The sequence below is a fragment of the Rhipicephalus sanguineus genome, chromosome 1 (genome assembly GCF_013339695.2).
Source record: "Rhipicephalus sanguineus isolate Rsan-2018 chromosome 1, BIME_Rsan_1.4, whole genome shotgun sequence".
Classification (NCBI taxonomy): domain Eukaryota; kingdom Metazoa; phylum Arthropoda; class Arachnida; order Ixodida; family Ixodidae; genus Rhipicephalus; species Rhipicephalus sanguineus.
This window is the reverse complement of record NC_051176.1, coordinates 125,541,724-125,561,172: the sequence shown is the minus strand read 5'-3', so window position 1 is coordinate 125,561,172 and position 19,449 is coordinate 125,541,724. Positions and strand designations below refer to the sequence as shown.

At 50.7% G+C, this 19,449-nt stretch overlaps 1 protein-coding gene across 2 annotated transcripts in view; it reads left to right on the top strand.

Moving 5' to 3' along the window:
• The window catches only part of LOC119397454 (protocadherin Fat 4), a 171,425-nt gene that overhangs the window by 37,770 nt on the left and 114,206 nt on the right, over positions 1-19,449 (top strand). For both annotated transcript variants that reach the window (XM_037664897.2, XM_037664890.2), the window contains exons 8-9: positions 483-582; positions 2,927-3,036. In XM_037664897.2, coding sequence (XP_037520825.2) covers positions 483-582; positions 2,927-3,036 — 210 coding nt within the window. The remainder of the gene's footprint in view (positions 1-482; positions 583-2,926; positions 3,037-19,449) is intronic.

The following is a 19,449-nucleotide window of genomic DNA, read 5'->3' as shown; positions in this document are numbered from 1 at the left end:
TCGTAGTCTCTTCTGCATTATCCTGCACTAATAGTGCAGGACATTGCATTAGTACAGAATACTGCAGGATAATGCACAATAGTGGAACACTGCTGCATTATTTCGCACCTTTATTGCAAGATATACCTCGCTGACGAAGTATCCTGCACGTCACAGACAATCGCCTACTCATCACTTCTTCCTCGCCGTAGCGATAAGCCATGGTTAGGGCAACTGTGCAGAGACTCTATCATTTCTTCATTCTATTTTGTTCAAAACTGCCTCATCTTGCAGCACCTACGTGCGTGCAACAATGAAATGAGCTTGCCGAAGCGCGAGTAAACTGTCGCAGACGCCTTATACTTCGAGAACACTGCACGGAATCCAGAAGTGCTGATACCTCATTTTCTGAGGTTGAGTTGTTTGCGTCTGCTATGGCTGTGCGCCCGTATGTACGCTCCAGTGGCTCGCAAGTAAGCGCTACGCGCGCTTGTTTCGCGCAGGGCGCTCGACTCCGGGTCAAGGTTCAGACGGACGCACCGGTGAACGCGTTCGACCAGGACCTGGGAATCAACGCCCCTCTCCGCTACTCCATCATTCACGGTAAGCCCGGCGCGTTTCCCGGCACAGATGAAAGGAGTACGCTGGGTCGTGAGGACTCGGCCAGCACGGCTGTCCAGCTCGCGACCGCAAAATTTTGCGGCCAGAAAACTCGTCTTTAGTTCCGAAAGTACACCGATGAGGGTAATAAGAGAGAGAGAAAAAAGAAGTTGTAGAAGGACTCGGAGACAAGGCATTTTTTTTTTTTTTTTGTCGCACACATATACTACGACCGTAGCAATTCTTACCAGGCTGAATTTTTTTCGGGCCTTAGCGTTTAACCCGCAGCTGAAAACTCTGTCGCGAGAGTTCTGCCGCCCATCCCGTTTCGCCCGTCTTCAAGCGGCTCGGCGATTACAAGAAGCCTTCATTTCCTCGCCTGTCACAACTGAGAAGGGTCGGATCTTCGCACCCCGTCTTCTATACTGTGCGTGCCGAGTCCTCCCTGTACACATTTTTTTTTTTTTTTGCTGACGTGTCTTTTCCCGCGCCCCTTTGTTTTCGACTGCTGCGTTTCTTTTGTTCAAGATTGATGCGCCCTGCGAGATAAGTGCACTGCAGCGGTGGAAGGAAATAAATGAACGGGCGAGGAGGAGGCGAAAGGCGACATCTCGGGCCGGCGTCATCTTCGCGAGTGCGTGCCCGGAGTGAGGTGGGCGAGATGGAAAATAAAGCAAGCAAGAGCGTACAGAAGAAGCGGTCGCCTACAGGCGGGGTTTTGTTGTGACGGTTCGCCCTCGAGGCGCGCAGTTCTCTCTCCCCCCCCCCCCCCCCCCCCCCCCCCCCCAGCCACCACCACTTCGATGGTGCGACGTCTATCTCGCGGTGTCGCAAAGGCCCGATCCGTTATTCTCGCCAGGAACGCAATCATTTCGGGAGGGCTTTGTCTCGCGCTGCACAAGCGGCGTGCCTCCTCCGTCTTATTGCTGCGCGGAGGCTGTTCGAGCCTTCGGCTCGAGAGCGCCGCACCGCCAAAATTGTCGGCGCCGCAGTTGGCTCGATCGGCGTGACCCGTCTTCGTGACTGTTAGCAATACGGGTGGCGTCAAACGAACGAGTCTGACCTCGCGACCGGCGACGCACGGCTCTCGCAATCTTCCAGGCGACCCCCATCTGACGTTCGTCCGCACCTCTCGTAGGCTGCCCAAACTCCTTCAATATATTGGAATGGCATTTTTCTCCCCCTCTCGTTTTGTTTGTAGAGACAGCGCAAAGTCCAGCTGCGCCAGCAATCTTCGCTTAAAAAGGGTAAAACGTCGCTGCCGCAACTCCTAAGTATTCTGCTATATTGGCAGATCATCGTCGTAAAAAATGCTTACGAAAACACCCCTGCTTACCCCATAGCGACATTAACCCGTCTAGTAGTTCCAGCAGTAAATACATTTAGATTTTTTTTTTCCTATGGAGGTTGAGTGGCCGTGCTTAAACGCCTTAATAGTATCCAAATAGGAGCTAGTGTCAGCCCTACAGTAAATATTGCATTTGATTCTGCGTATTCAGTGAAAATTTTAAAATGCTGCATCTACTATACGTGTTCGCATAAAACGTTGCGAGCAGCACTTCCTGTCTTCATTTATTTCCACTGCAGCAGTTTTACAAGTCACCATCGCGAGGTATCATAGCTGGAGAAAAGACGGCGCGTGTTTCGTTCGGTGGCAGCGGCGCTCTATAGTAATGAGGTAACACGATGATACAGGAAGTTGACATATCAACACGAGTCCCTAATGTGTGTGAAATATGAAACTTTTTTCCCACCCTCAAGGCGGCATACATTTAACGATTATTTTCGCTTTTGCCTCCCATGTTTCGCTTAAGGAGCGTTGTTTCACGAAGCCAGTTGGTTACTGGCTTCGTGAAACGTGACTTCATTGACGCGTATTACTGTGGGATGCAGCGAGAAAAACCACCGACTTCAACTGTACTTCGCTACACAAGAAAGGATCGGCGTTCGTCTTAGTTTCTTGCTGTGTCCCATCCTTGTACGCGTCACTTCTTAAGGACATGTTTAATAGAGTTTTTACTTGAGCCTACAAAAGGGCAGCCGTTTTCTGCACTAAGGTGAACAAAAAGCAAAGTCGTTTCACCGGTGTACCTTAACGTGGTACTGTCACTCTCACCAGTAGCAGTCGTCTTTCTTTTTTTTTTCAATGCTTTTATTAGCCCAATAAATGGCCCGCTTTATGAGCTCTTATACTCGCCCCATCAAGGACTTCACGCAACGCCCACGAGCTAAAGCGAAACCATGTATCATTCTGTTGTTGCATTATCGATGTTGCACTCGGCGCTGCATTTTGCGGGCGATAATGCAACGGCCAAGCTTTAACATTTTCGCGGGTCTTTCCTGACAGGAAACGAACTGGGAATCTTCGAGCTTCAAGAACAGACTGCCGAACTATTCATGGTTCGAGAAGTGGATCTCGAAGCCTTGCCTACCCCTGTCTTCACTCTTCAAGTTCAGGTGAGTGATTCTTCATCGTGAACGGCCGTGCCACCACTTTATATATATATTGTAGCGAAGCGTTGGAAGCCTGTAATGGGTCGCCCTCTCGAGCGCTTACTAGTGGGTCGTCCTCTTCCGCTCTTCTGGGACAGCACGCTCCTCGCGCTCAGAGTCGGCACCCCGCCTTGACTGTCGCAGTCGTTTATCGTCGCCGAGTGCCCGCTAATAAACGTCTTTATAATTTGGTGGAGGTGCTGGGTATCGATCCCCGTACCTCTCGCATCTCTCGATTTTCATCTCTCGATTTGCGCTCAGGGTACTGGCAAGTACCTATGGCTGATGACGCTCGACCGAAGACCGCCTTTGTCACGCCCGACGGCCTGTACGAATTTAACGTCATGCCGTTTGGGCTGTGTAATGCGCCCGCCACCTTTGAGCGCATGATGGATACCGTTCTGCGCAACCTGAAATGGCACACGTGCTTGTGCTACCTCGACGACGTCGTCGTGTTTGCTCCGGACTTCTCCACGCATCTTCAACGCCTACGGCATGTTTTGACGCGTTTGAGCGACGCCGGTCTGCAACTGAATCTAAAGAAGTGCCGGTTTGCAGCACGGCAGCTGACAATCCTCGGCTACGTCGTGTCCAAGGACGGAATTCTTCCTGATCCCGCCAAGCTTCGGGCCGTGACTGAGTTCCCCAAACCTACGACCGTCAAAGAACTGCGCAGTTTCGTAGGACTGTGTTCCTACTTTCGGCGCTTCATTCGAAATTTCGCGACTATCATATCGCCACTGACGAAGCTTCTCGGAAGTAACGGGCCCCTCCATTCGTGGTCGTCGGAGTGCGACGACGCTTTCGCAAAGCTCCGTCGTTTGTTGACGTCGCCTCCCATACTACGCCACTACGACCCTGCGGCCCCTACAGAGGTACACACAGACGCTAGCGGTGTTGGCCTTGGCGCTGTCCTTGCGCAGCGCAAACCAGGGTTCCCTGAATATGTCGTGGCATATGCAAGTCGTACGCTTACTAAAGCCGAGACCAATTACACCGTCACCGAAAAGGAATGCCTGGCGATCATCTGGGCCCTTACGAAATTCCGACCTTATTTGTATGGTCGCCCATTTGATGTCATCACCGACCATCATGCACTATGCTGGTTGTCGTCATTGAAGGATCCCTCAGGCCGCCTCGCCCGCTGGGCACTTCGCCTACAGGACTACGATATCCGCGTGCTGTACCGCAACGGACGCCAGCATGCTGACGCCGACGCACTCTCGCGCTCCCCCTTGCCTGACGACAATACTTCCAGCTCAGTGACTCACAATGCCGTTTCGTCTATCGACATTCAAACCATCGCCACTGAACAGCGCAAGGATCACTGGATTGCCTCACTGATAGCCTTGCTGAGTGATCCATCGGTGACACCATCCACTCGCGCATTGCGTCGTCAAGCGCACCATTTCGCCGTTCGCGACGACCTCCTCCACCGACGCAATTACGGCGACGGCCGCCAGTGGCTACTCGTAATACCCCGCAGTCTGCGTTCTGACATATGCGAGTCGTTCCACTCTGACCCGCAGTGTGCACACTCTGGGGTATCGAAAACCTACCACCGCTTTCGCCAACGGTACTTTTGGCGAGGGATGTACCGCTACGTGCAGAAGTTCGTTCGCTCCTGCATCGATTGTCAGCGCCGCAAAACTTCAACGCACCTGTCGCCGGCATGTCTGCAACCTCTACCTTGCCCTGACCGGCCGTTTGGGCGCGTTGGCATCGATTTGTATGGACCACTTCCTCTAACGTCGGCTGGTAACCGCTGGGCCATCGTCGCTGTTGACCACCTTACGCGATACGCCGAAACTGCCGCCCTCCCAGCGGCTACAGCGCGCGATGTTGCCTCCTTCCTGCTGCACCGATTCATGCTGCGCCACGGTCCACCCCAGGAGCTGCTCAGCGATCGAGGTCGTGTCTTCTTGTCCGAAGTCGTCGAAGCCATTCTCAAAGAGTGCAACGTGGTTCACCGGAAAACTACTGCTTACCACCCGCAGACAAATGGCCTCACCGAACGCTTTAACCGCACGCTCGGCGACATGCTCTCGATGTACGTCGCCCCCGATCACACAAATTGGGATGCCATTCTGCCTTTTGTCACCTACGCCTATAATACCGCCCCGCAGAGCACTACTGGTTTCTCGCCCTTTTTCTTATTGTACGGCAGGCACCCGTCGCACACGATCGACACAATCCTTCCCTACAAGCCGGACCCGTCTGAGTGTGCGCCTATTTCTGCCACAGCAAGACTCGCTGAGGAGTGTCGGGAGCTTGCCAAGACATTTACTACGAATGACCAAGAGCGGCAGAAGAGCATTCGCGGTGACACCACTACTTCTGCGCCCACGTTCCTCCCTGGAGCACTCGTATGGCTCTCGGTCCCTACCACTGCACCTGGCCTCTCTTCAAAACTACTGCCGAAATACGACGGCCCCTACCGTGTCGTCGAACGCACGTCCCCGGTCAACTACGTGATCGAACCCCTTGAACCATCTTCGGACATGCGCCGTCGAGGGCGCGACATTGTCAACGTGGAGCGCCTGAAACCCTACCATGACCCGCTCATAGTGACGAGCAGTTAGGTCGCCAGGCGGCTCCCTTTTCGTACCCGGGGTAATTGTAGCGAAGCGTTGGAAGCCTGTAATGGGTCGCCCTCTCGAGCGCTTACTAGTGGGTCGTCCTCTTCCGCTCTTCTGGGACAGCACGCTCCTCGCGCTCAGAGTCGGCACCCCGCCTTGACTGTCGCAGTCGTTTATCGTCGCCGAGTGCCCGCTAATAAACGTCTTTATAATATATATATATATATATATATATCAAGGCGTATTCTCCTGACAATTCGTTTCATGCTTAATGACTGGCGTTATTCCCACAGCCGTGAGATCAGCTGTGAATTGCCGCGCAGAGAGTATGAAGAACATTTCGAAACATCGGTATATTATGTCTATATGATCTCGAAACATTGCTGCCACTACTCTTGTATGCAGTAATGATGGTCAAATGATGGCTGCGAGGATTACGTCACTCGGGAGAATGTAAGCGAGCATACCGTCCTACTGGAATACCAGAAACGTTGAGCATTTCCAGCATTCCAGTACCGGTCTTTTCTTTTTTTTTCATGTAATCGAAACAAAAGTCAGCGTTAAGCTCATGCTATTCTGTTCGTCTCCAGCTCTCTCACGAAACCGAAGCATTTCCCGTCATGCTTCGTGCAAGAAATGTTATAGTCCGCTTTAACGACGGGCGATAATTAGCGAAGGCCGCTCTTATCTTTCACATTTTAGTTGTACAGATAGTCTATACGTCACTTAAGTTCGTGATGCAACTTTTTTTGCTATTATCAATATTAAAAAGGCTGGTCTTTATCATAAAGCACTCATTCTTGTGGCGCAATCTCTCTGCTTTTCTTACGACCGGCCTGTATGCTCTCCCTTTTCATTAGTATTTCATTTTTTTACTTCGCCTTCTTTCCTCGGGCCTTCGAGCATAACTTTGACTGCTCGTTTTGCAATAATCGACGGAGTGTGAGCGAAGTTTTCCGAATTACTCAAGTTTTTAGCGAGTCTGGCCGAAGACGCGCCTCGGCTTCTTTAAGCATTCGCTGCGGTTGCTTCTCCGTCTCGTCGTATAATGCTGAAGCGAAGGCACAACGTGGAAATTTTCCCTTGGCTGCTGGCACGGCACTTCTGCGGTTTCGCGTGAAAGGTCAGGGATCCGTCCAACTACTAAACTTTCGCGTCTCCCTTATTGCAGTAACTCATGCATGCTTCGTGATCCCATCTGTTGCGCCCGAGCAACTCGTATACACCGATATACAAGTAAAGGAAACGAATAAGGGCAGAGGGTTATAGAGAAGCGGGAGGAGTAGTTGCCGAGGCATGGAAGGGAGTCGCTGAAGACTGCATCGTCGATGCGGCCTATAGCACGCACCGATCTGTCCTGCGGGGAAACGCGACGCCCCTCGAAGCGTGACCCGTCCCATCTTCTGTCTGGTGTCAAGCTGGTTATTGATTGCTTCGTGCGGACGTTGATGAGACATACGCCCTGGGACGTGCCGCATCCGGGTTTGCAGGAACATTTTCGCGCCGAGGGAACGCCTTCTCAAGTCCGGGGACGTCCGCGGTTTCTGTTTTTTTAGACTTATACCTTTACGTATATAAGTAGACGCGCGCACGTATACTTGCTCTCACGCACGCACGAGCCACGGCTTCCGTTCGCTGATGGAACTATGGGTTACTGCACATTGATCATCGCGCCCTCCACTTCTGGAGCGTGTCTCGGAAAGAGGTAGTGGTCATGGGGGCAAAGCTGAAGGGAAATATACTTGGCGTAGAGCTAGCCTCACAGTTGGTTGAGCGAAAAGTAATCGTACAAAATAGGCGTGAATGATAACGAAAGTACCGTTCTTCTTTTTTTTTTTCCCCATACTTTATACCTTCTAAAGAACGGCGTCCGTACTGCGGGGGCCGCAGGCAGGTTCCTAGAAGGTTTTCATGTTTGCGCACAAAAAAAGAAATCCTTTGTGGCAAAAGTTCCCTTACCTAACATACCAGCTTGTAAAGATCGCAAGATTTAAGCCTCGCCATGACAAAACGGAGCGATAAAAATGAATAAGACGAACAAAATTAAAACGAACGGTCAGCAGAAATGAGATTCTCGGCGTGATGCAAAACGACCGTCTTATAGCGAGTGAGTGATTACTGCAGGCCGTATCAATTCGATGCCGCGTCCCACTCTCACGTCGATAGGCAGCCAGATCGAAGCAGCGAACGAGCAAACAACAAGCAGCCGACATCCCCGTACGCGTCCCTCTAAGAATACGCTACAAGTGGGACACGGACCTCTGGGCTTCGCGAGGAAACAAGACAGGCCCAGTTTTTTCGGCATCGGTAACTGGACGCACGCCGAGATGCCCTTTCCCTTCAGTATAGCCGCCATGCAAGGGCGAAGGAGAGACACCTTGCAGGTTCACGCTCGAGTTCACACGGAACAGGAACCCAACAGCGCGCCACGTCGTACCGATTCTCGCACCACCAGCCGACCAAATGACGCGCTGCACGCCTCGGCTCTGCGCACATATCCCTCGCGTTATTTTTGTGTTTAGTTCCTTTTTGAGGCGGTTTCGCTCCAGCTCCCCGCGTGCTGTCCGTTTGCGTACCGCCACGCTCAACCCACAGCGGCGTCTCGACGGCCCCTGCGTAACACTCCCCTCCTATCATCCAACGCGTTGCAAGGCCAATGGTGCGGATGTTTAGCTCGGCCTGGCTTCGATCAGATAGCAGCGTCGGCGAGCGAGCGGTCTACTGGTTCCGCCTCTCACTTTCGCTCTCGGTGCGGGCTCTTCAGAGACCGATCCTTTCGCAAGGGGTCACTTGGGCCCATCTTGCGTGTCAGGAGAGCTGCGGAGGCTTTCCGCGTTTTTCTTCCTGTTGTCATCCCACCATTCTTCCCCCGGTGCACGTTCGGGTAGACGCAGCGTCTGCTTCGCTCCTCTACGGCTCGAGCCAGGTCCGCGGTTTTAAAGTGCTATTTCTTCATGCTGCTTTAGATGCGGGCGTTTATAGCCAGTGTTCCATTGCTCCCTCCCTGTAGCATGGACCACGTCGAATGCCATCCGCCCCTTAGACTGAATTAGGATGAGTAGTAAGAGATCTTTACTTACTTTTACTGGTAAGAGTAGCGCGCATACGACCTATTTGGAAGCAAAGATGATAACGAATTCACGCTAAGAAATCATAAGCGATAAAATTCAGTGTTTGCGTGGAGGAAAAGAAACGTGGATGAAACAGTTATCATTTATATGTTAACTGCCAGTTGACTGAAAACAACATAAACGAGCAGTGCTCCCAACGTTCTCCGTTCTACAAACTCAATTCTCCGTTCTTCATTGCAGTTGTTGCAATCGAATATTTAGTGTTATTTGAAACACGCTAACACTACACGTCACTTTTGACAGGAGCTCATTAGTGGCTCTTTCGTTCGTCCTAGACAGTATTAAAACAAACCAAAAGAAAAGAAAGGGAATCAGACTCTATAGCAATGACATCAATGGTTGTCGCCGGGACGTACATGGACACAAGGCTATATCGACGCGCTTATAAGCATCGGGATGCGCCAAAACAGGTAAAAGCCAACAGAAGAGAGGTAACACGCCGTTCTATGCAGGAGCCCCGAGCACCATCGCTTTTCATGAGTAGGCAGCGACAAAGGCAGTCGGGGCAGCAAGCTGCTTCGACGGCATGCTCAGGGCAGATAGGGTCGTTCAGGCCTGGAGAAAATGAGAAGCGGCAGAGATGCGATATTGAGGTATATACGAGCTGTTCACGTGCCACGAAAAAGGCTCAAAGCGTGTTCTCCGTTGTAACTGGGCTTGGAAGCTGCGTCTGACGGCACCGGTGCGGCAGACGTCTTGTTTGCATGTCGGGAATGCGCAGGCACTGGTCGCTCATGCTCTGCTGCGTTGTGTGACGTTCACCGAAAGTGGATTTCTTAGAACTCTCTCTCCCTCTCGCAAAAGCCCAATTCCCTTTCAAATACGCTGCGGCGGAGGAAAGAAGCCGCGTCGGATAGTATTACACGTTCAAAAAATAAATGCGGGCGTTGGTTAAGCGGGGCAAACAACGTCGTTTGCACGAAGGTAGATCGCACAAGCACGTTCATCCCCTCCTGGCAGCAGCAGCCGTCGGAAGTGCCTTTGCATACACACGGAAAGCGTGCACGCATACTTCCGCCTGCGTCCTATTTAAATGCGTTGCCGTAACGAAGTCACGAGGCCCGTCTGCTCAAACTTTAGTGAGTGTGCGGCAACGCGATGTATATATAGAGGAAGCAGTGAACTCTTGTTATGCGTCGCGCCATTTTCCTGCCCGCGGAATGCGTGCACGGTGCGTCGACGGCGTTGGGCGAAGCAACCTCTTCTTCACTCACGTCAACTACGTGATCTCATTTCTGAGCTGCGTTTAGAGCTCTCAGAACTTGTTTCTTTTGAAAACAAGCGCAGAGACATAACGGCTCTTTTACTACGCCTCCGCACTCTCCCAGTTCAACCGCATACGCGTTCTTTTTTCTTTGTCTTTCACTTCGTCCGGTACACCTTTCTTCTCCTCAAGCTCTAAACGCTTGTCTGACCGGTTATGCGCTCCTCGTCGGTTCGTCAGAGCTTATTAAATTCCAATCGCTGCTAACCATGGAACAAGTGCCGGAAGTTGTTCGAGCCTGAAAGGATGATAGCGAGAAGCAGCTAGGGATACCGGTTCGTACGCATCGTGGCGTCATCTGTAGGCCGCGTGCTCTCTACACGGCGCCTCCGTAACTAAGAGGAGTGAGCAAAACGAATGCAATAACCGGATTCGAGGTCCGTTTATTGCAGCAATCGTTACACTTATAGACAAAACGCAGCGATATTATGTATCTTTACATCACACATTTGTGCGTTGTGCGCGCTCTCTAAAAAGTTTACCTCTTCAAGGTGCTCAGTCGTGCGTAAGGGCATTGTCTGGTGGCTTGTAAAATTGATCTCATATTTCAAATACTTTGGAGCTCAGAAATGGTATGAAAATTTTAAGAAAAGCTTTCGAATGCTGGGTTGTCTCGCTTGTAAAAGTACAAAATTATGCGATAGGACCTATACCTATCAGCAAAATAGAGAAATAAAGAGAAAAATAATTTACGAAATACCAAGTAGTGCTGTCGCATTAACACGGCCTCTGATATTAGTGAGCATATTCATTAACTTGAATGCCGAGTCATGATCAGTAATTCGTCTCGACCACCGTAATGTCATGACATATAGATTCAGCCTCTTCGTAGCTAAGGACACTAACAACTTTTGCGGATCCTGCTTACTGCGGACTTTTTTTATCAATGCCACGAATTACTGCAACGTGCGTTTCCTGCGCTAAATTTTCTCCTTAAACTGAGAACCTAGTGCGGTTCCCCATGGGACATTTGTCTTTCGCGCATTCTATTTGTTCGCCTTATATATCGTATCCGAACTGCGTCTCTACGCAGACGAGAGAAAGCAACGCGAAGGCCGTTCGAATGAAAAGGAAACGCTGTCGCTCTGACAAGACTTTAACTACATTGTTTTCAAACTGAGCAGTTATCGTCACTTACTGGAATGTGGAATTACATCTGACTAGTGATTCGTTTGGATCAGTTTTTCCACTAAATTACCATGTACTGCAACAGTGGCGAAAAAAATAAATAGTGCTATCCGCAGACAACGACATCTGCACAGAGTTGTATGCATGGTTCCTGTTGCAAAAAAAAAAAAAAAGTGACTACTGCATAAATCGTAACATTTGTTCAGTGGCAGAGATTTTTGTACGCTCGCCATAAGCATTTATGTATATACACGGCTCTGGTCGGCTGTATATATGACTAAACCAGCTCATATACTGCCGACAGAGCACTTTTTTCTTCTTGAACGTATGCGCGCGCCGGCTCTATTTCCCGAGGCAGGATATATGCCCACACTAACGTCGACAGGTGCTCGGTTCGATATTAGACAGATGCGCTCTTTTCTTAAACGGGAACTAAAGTGGAAATACGTGTACTCCGCAAATGGTGTTCCGGAGAAGGAGCGGCACTGCTCGCGACGCGAAAAAACAAAAATGTTTAAATGGGCCCCACCAATCTAAATCGTCTCAAACCAGATTTCTAACTCTGAACTTGAACGCTTCTGGCAGAGATCCTTTTATAATCCCCATAGGGTGTTTTTTTTTCTTTCTTTTTTTTCTTCGCCATGAAGAACACTTTTAGCTTATATTCCGCGCCCAAGATTTCCGCAACAAGGTCGCGAGGAAACGAGAAAGGAAAGAAGGAACGCGGAAGTGGCTGCCGCGGCGACCTAACTTTACTCAAACTAGCTGGCTGCCCAACAAAAATAAGGGTCCTCCGCCGCTGGACAAACGGCTTCCCACTCTTGATGCTCCTCGCGACGGACCCTCGAGCGCACTTGAAGCCGAGCCGGGCCACTCTTGGTTCGGGGCGCGAGCGCCGACTGTTGGTTCGGCGGCGCCGGAGCCAAGATTGCGGCACATAAGCGATGGCCGCCGCGTCGCTGCGCGAAGAGCGAGAGTGGTTGGCCGTGGGCCGCCGCGGAGAAAGAAGCTCGGAGCGGTTTTTATTCCGGCCGCGTAATCAATCAACCGCACACTGGGCACAGCGAGCGCCGCCGGCGAGAAAGTGCCCCTAGGCAGTCTGACGGATGGCCAGTTCGCATTCCGACCAACAAAGGAGTTGTGTAAGGTCAGAGAACAAAGGCGAAGGAAGGATTGAGCCGACGAGAGGAGGAGCAGGAGGAAAGGGGCGTAAGGAGCGAGTGGTTTCGCCTCGCGGCAAGAGGAACCCCCTCTCGCCGTCGAGGCATCAGCCACGACTTCATCTCGCCAGCGCAGGCGGAGAGGAGGCCAAAAAGGCGTATCGAGGTCAATATAACGGACATTCCTGCGTGCTTATACCACCGAGAGCTGGCTGCGGCAGTGCCCCGCAGTCGGGCGTATATAAATTACGTTACCTGTGTACCTATGCATGCAGCAGAGTCGGCAATCAGGCAGGCACCAGCCGCCTCCTGCTTTGGTTGCTGTCCCTCTTCCCGTCGCCTGCCTTCATCTTTCTCTCGCTCTCTCTCTTTCTTTCAACCGTCGTGCGTTGGCTGTTGCACCTTCGAGACGAACAGGTGTGCGACGACATTTTTCTTGTCGGTAATCTTTTATTTTTGTGTGAACGTTAAGTTACGGCTAGCGCTCATGATAGTGCTGCTTATTTCTTTTTTCCTTATATATATAAGGGGGGAGGGGAGGGGGGGCGAAGCACTTCTAGCCGAGTTCTCATTTACTTGCACCCCCCCCCCCCCGGACGCGCATTGCTTCGTTTCCTTGTTCTTATTTTTACTTTGTTTTTCTGTGAGTGACGTAAATGGTTGGTCACAAGAACAGTCACAAAAGTAGACGCGGAATTATGAGGAAGCACGAGACGAGACAAAAAGATCAAATGAAAAATTGACAAAGGAAGGATGAAAAAAAAAAACAAAGCAACGTCATATGGAAAGCCTTCAGGACCATTTGTACAAAGGCAGACCATGACAACATCCGCCTTGCTAATGGAGAGAAACGTAACAGTAGCTTGGGAGAAGGACAAGCTTGCTGAACAAGGGTGTCAGTGCAGGCTAGTTGGTGTTTTCATTAATCAGCTTGCATTGATTAATCAGGGAGAACATGAGAGATGTCTCGAATAATACCGCTGCTGCACCTTACCGATACAGTTGATAACTGTGTGTATAGTCGGCGTGATCGGAGTTTCTATACTTTAACAGCTTTTTAGAATTCGGACGCCTAAGCTCATCATAATCGCCTCCCGCGTTGGAGATTTCAAGATGCACGGGTCCGAATTTACAGAAGAAAAAAAGCCCCTTGCGCTATAATTATTAGTATGGCAAAATCACAGCCAGTCCTGGCGCTTGGCATATCATTAGCGAAGGCGGCCAGCCAGTAGCAAAAAACACTCACGAAAGAATAGCTTTGTCAATTGACCCAGACTGCCTTGCATTAGCTCTTCGGTGCCCTAACTGTGCTTACGTGCCGAGAGTTTGCATTCCACATGCGATAAAAGATGAAGTATGAACAGGTAGCAGCGCAAGTTTTCAGATGACAGACAAGAAGGCAGGCTTCTGGCAATTCGACCTTTGATGCCCGCACACGGCTTTCAGTTCAGTACAAATATACTCAACCGAAGCAGCCACATATCCTAGAACATCATTTGCGATAATGCTAGCCCCCATAATGCTGTCCTTACTACGTGTCAGAACTCAGTATCAATGACGACTTTTGTGTAGGTACCAGACCCCGGTGTTCGCACAAACGCTGCGTTGTGTTGATAGCCCGTGTAGATGCTTTCATTCCAAGCCCACCTAACGTATTGGCAGCAGATTAGCAGAGAAGACAACGCGTGGGCTGTGTGCCGTACACCAGTGACTGAAATTTCATTGTCCGAATGATATTGTATTGCAAACTATACAAAGCCAGTCGACAGTAGAGCATGATTGAGCCTCTCCGTCAACACGTCCCAGTGTCGAGCTTCACGATACGATGGAATGCTCAGCACTTTTTCACGTCGTTCATTCTCGACCAATCAATGGAGACATACTGTTGAGATTCCTGTTGAAAAAAAAAACGGGGGGGGGGGGGGTATGCAAAGCTGCAGTTTCAAAATTGTGGCTGTCTCGGCTCTCTGGCTATGCACCATCGACAATTTGTGGCGCAAAGAACACGGACACACAACAATACATGAAACGACATAAGCTCGTATGTCGTCAATGGAAGCTCTCAGGAAGTGCACAGCCATGTTTACGCCTGCTTGGGTCGACGAAAAGCGCAAGTGCTCATCCCGTGACGACCCAGTGACATCGCTGTCTGGATTCAATGCAAAGCGGGATACCGATTCCAATACGAAGCCGAAAGGTATACTTTTCCCCCTTGTGGATGTACTGTGGGAGATTTCTTTCGTAGCTTCATATCGTCGTTTCGATACAACGACCCGCCATTATTAACGCCGTGACTCGCCTTAGCAAGCCTTTCCGGCGCTTCCCTTGCTTCCAACATCGGCCCACGCCTTCGTTCCGGATTGTCGAAAGTTGCTCTCAACTTCGCTCCAAACGGCGGGTGATGCTGTAGTGAGCTTAACTCGGAATACTTATTTGAACGCTGGCAAGTCTGCGCCAAGCCAGTGCGGCGCAAGCAGGAAATTCTATTTCTGTCTTGGTCCACGAGGTTTATCATTTCGGGCTGATCTTTATGGGCTCTGCGAAGAGGGCAGTTCCAGTCAGCTCTAGCAGTCCGTTCTTTTGTTCTCCGTGGCCCATCCAAGATCGGCCGGCATCCGGCAGGAGAGCAGCCCCGCAGTTAGCCGCTGTAATACGTGCCTAATTTCCGGTGCCCTCTTCGGCGCAAAGCTTATGGCACTTCCGGGAGCAGTTAGGCTTCGCACCCGCTCTCCACCTCCAGGTTGCCTTCGCGGCTCGCAGCGCTCCTTTTGCGGACCGTGCTGGCGTGGTCGGAGGAAAGTGAAGTCTGTGCGCGCCTTTCGTTCGACGCCACTTTTCAACCACGCGCCGCGAATGCACTGAACCAGAAGGTGGGGCGGGCGTCTCCTTTATTTTATTTTTTTCTCTCTCTTGCGGTGAGGTCGTTGAAACGACGGCGTTGGCGGGGCACGTTGCAGCGTTCTCAGCGCAGCCCCAACTTAGCGGCCGGATGCTGCCGCCAACGGCCGCCACTGGATAACTGCCTCTTTGCCTCTCGAGAAACTGGAATGTATTTACTAATTGCCGGAGTTTAACGATCTGGGGCCCGCTTCTGCGCCGCGTCTCCCGGGATTCAGTGTTGGTCGAGGGCACAGGGATGAGAGCCGGGGTCGAGGCTTTTGCTCGCGCCGGTGGCTTCTCCGTCGAGCACGGCCTTCTGCGTGCTGGAAAAGGTCGGCGCTATGCTTCTCTGCAGCACACGGGTGCTATACGTGCGTTGCGCTGCTGCGGTCGTTTCGGGAATTTGCGCTGAGGCACGGCGCCCGTTACGGCTTCGCCCACTCGGCTGACTACCGCGTGGCGATTATACCGGAGCCCGGCAAGACCTCGGCACGCTTGACGCGAGGGGGCGGAGAGGCAGTTTTGCGAAAGTCATTCTGTGCCAGGTGTGCACAATACTAGCGCACCAGCGTTTTTTCCTCGTTCTCGCTTGCGCAGACCAATTTTTTTTCAACTTCTTTAGTATTTTGCAGGGACGTCGTAGAGGCAAATTGTACGAGCGTAAACCGAGTGCGCAATAAATTCTGATTAGCTTAAACAAGGTGTCCCCGCGTGCTCCGTGAGCGGTAATGCCCACCTGTGTCGCACACGCACACTTTCTCTCTTCTTCTTCTTCTTCTTACATTACAGCTGAGTCTCTGGTTAGGGGGTGTAAGCATGGCTCTCGCTCTGCGCAGCGTATCGTGCGTCTTCGTTAGCATCGTTCCAGCCACATAAGTGCGCGTCGTTTGCTGCCGTGCTTGTCTGGGGACACCTGCAATGCCATTTCGTCGGCCTCTGAAACGGCGGCAATGCTACACGCATCGGTGCTTTCCGACATCACGGTTCCTAAGCGCAAGTACAGGCCGTTGCTTAAGCGCCAGCACGAGGTTACGTTCCGCGCCTTCCGGCAAACAACGCAACGCTGGGGCTTCGCGTGCTGGAGAGTCCCGGACGCCGCAGCGTGAATCAAGTGACTCTATCATCGCGGAGACTAAGTGAGCGCAAGAGTTGTATCACGGTCCTCGTTGCTGCGCAAGAATCAACGAGAGCACACCGAAGTTTTCCGCGGCATCGTGCAAAGCAGCTCAGCTCCCTGCTTTCTTCGGTGCGAGAAAACAAGCCTTCGTGTTGTGTCATGCTGCTTGGAAACGAACGCGCGTGTAGTTGAATGGGGGTATAGTAAAATATCCAGTTACTTTATGGCGCCGGCCTGTACCGACTGTCGCTATATTTATCGCCAGCGACGACTGCGCTTCCCTGGTCGTCTTTGTGCACGAAATAGGTTCGCGCTGTACCACTATGATGAACGCACGCGGCATTTTTTGTTCCCCTACTGAAACAATGAGGTCGCCACCTCTCAAGAAGGGCGCTTCATTTCCTACGGAGTCCTACATGCACTTTCGCTACATAGTGCTTTTGCGGCGCATCATGCAACGCTGCCTCGTGCCGAATGAAGCGAAAGCAGCTTCAGAGAAAAGAGGGTGATATTAACGGAAGCGGTTGATGCAGTCGGCCTTTCTTTCTTTCTTTCTTTCTTTCTTTCTTTCTTTCTTTCTTTCTTTCTTTCTTTCTTTCTTTCTTTCTTTCTTTCTTTCTTTCTTCCTTCTTTCTTTCTTTTCTTTCTTCTTTCTTTCTTTCTTTCTTTCTTTCTTTCTTTCTTTCTTTCTTTCTTTCTTCTCGTGTTACCGCAGCATACGCTGTGTCAAGGTGTCGTCACGTCCCCTTGCTCCGCTGCTGTACCACGTGCAATCTTTAATGCAGTGCCGTACACAGCGCACGCCTGTCCAAGCTTCCTGTGCCCGCAGGACCCAGGGGGCTTATGTTGATTTCTGCGGCCCACTCTCGGGTGCATGCGGTGCCGCGCTTATAATACGCTATGCGACTGCTCACGTTCCAATGAGGGCCCACTAGAACTCAGAAAGCGTGCGCGTGCGCTCTTCGTCTGCAGTGTCCTTGATTTGCACGCGATGGGCCGAGACACAATGCGTTTCCTCTGCCATCTTTTTTTCATCAGTTTGCGCCACGCAGCGAACGCCCAGTCGCCGGCGCCACGCTCCGAGATGAGCCGCGGAAGGAACAATGGCTCATTACCATCGCAGCCTGCGCGCTGCATCGACAGATTCGTAGATGGCTGGGCCGAGCGTCATTAATCAAGTGTCAAGTGGCGCACGTATATGCAGGCGCCTGGCCCGCGCGCGCCCGTCACAGTGATCCACGTGCTTGAGCAATTACTATTCTAAAGGATCAGGGAACAAACAGAAAAAAGAATACAGGCGAACGAGAAGAGCGTCGTAATTGAAGCGGCTCGTCTAATTTGAGATCAATCGAAGAGGAATCCCATACTGAGGATATGCCGCTGTGAGTCAATACCTGCAAAGGCCAACGCGCTCCATCCTGCTCGCCCGTGATGAGAATCTGATGGAAGATCCGCGCGGCCAGCCGCCGCTTCTTACGCTCTTCGTTCGAGCGTTTGGCGACCGGAAGCGCGTGGCTCAACCAGTATTGGTCTAGTAGCAAAATACTACTACTACTACGACTACTACTACTACTACTACTACTACTACTACTACTACTACTAATAATAATAATAATAATAATAATAATAATATAATAATAATAATTATTATTATTATTATTATTATTATTATTATTATTATTATTATTATTATTATTATTATTATTATTATTATTATTATTATTATTATAATGACTACAGACAAGCATCAATTTTTGCAATTTTCTTTTATGCTCCCAACAGCCCACAATGTATAGTGACGCCTAGCATCGGCTGCTACCAAATAGGTTCCTATACTTTCCTGATAACGTCTGTACACATACGTTAAGCAATTCTGTAAACAGGTTTACCAAGTACGGCCGCAGAGTCAATAGAAACCTTACCATAGAAACCATACGCGATTGCGGCACTGACCATCGCTGAAACGAAGACAAAATGAGAAATGCGCATGGTAGCACTTACCATGCGCATGTACCTGCAACACTTTTCCAAGCAATCAACGAATGTCTTCATTACAGGATTCATTGCCCTTCGAATCGACTTCCGCAATTTTTTTTTATAATCCGTCAAGTACGAGCGGAGTTACAGGGATTTGTCGCACGCTTTAAGTGCTTTCTCTCTCCTTTCGTACCAGCGAGCACGCTGAGTGCTACGCAGGGGAGGGGGGGGGGGGTGACAACTGGGCAAGAAGCTACGTCCGTTCGTGAGCGCTCTTCATGACTTTGAGCACTTTTCTTTCTTTTTAAAGACGATAGTCCCTCTTTCAACGCAGAAATTCTGGCTTGTCTGTCTGTCACACGATTCGGCCACCTGGCCAAAGTTTAAGCACTTGCTGAACGCCCAGCCATCTTGAACTGGTAGCTGCGTTCATACTTGTGAACATTCGCGATGAAAAAGCAAATATTACGCATATCTGAGGCGCAACGTCAATACTTAGTATTTGGCGGTGTGTTCCTTTACTAGAAAATACATAGATACGTAATTCTAAAGACCCTTGTGTTTCTTAGGCTGCGCTGAAAATGCGGCTGCACTGAAAATGGGACGCTATGCATGAAAAAGCCCTCTGCCGACGCTATGGTGCTGCTACCTAGCAGTAGCCCTGGGTTCTGCCCAAGCTCATGTTTCCCGACGTATTGCCAGATGGCGTCCATATCTCACGCAGCGCCTCCTCTATCGTCTTTCGACGACATTTGCAGCGAAGCACGCAGATACGCGGTCAATTTTTTTCTTCTTCGAACGCGCCCCTTACTTTGAGTGTGATCGGGAGTGAACGCGCGGACACGTGGCGGCATCCCGCGGCGGCCGCGGTAACTATGCAGCACACGACGCTCAAATCAGCCAATAGCCGTGGACTTTGTGTTTATGGGGCGGTGAATTGGGTTTATGGCATCATTTGTCGAGGGAAGAGTGAGCGATTTCTAGCTAACTTTAAGAATTAATTGTAAATTCCAGGCCGTATGCTGCGCTATAGCATTTGGCTCGCGTTTTCTCAGGAACCTCGTCTACCGATCGGCAGCGTTTTCTGACCATGCTGAAAAAGTGTTGCAGGGCCCGTGGGGCGCGTTTTCATTTATCATCA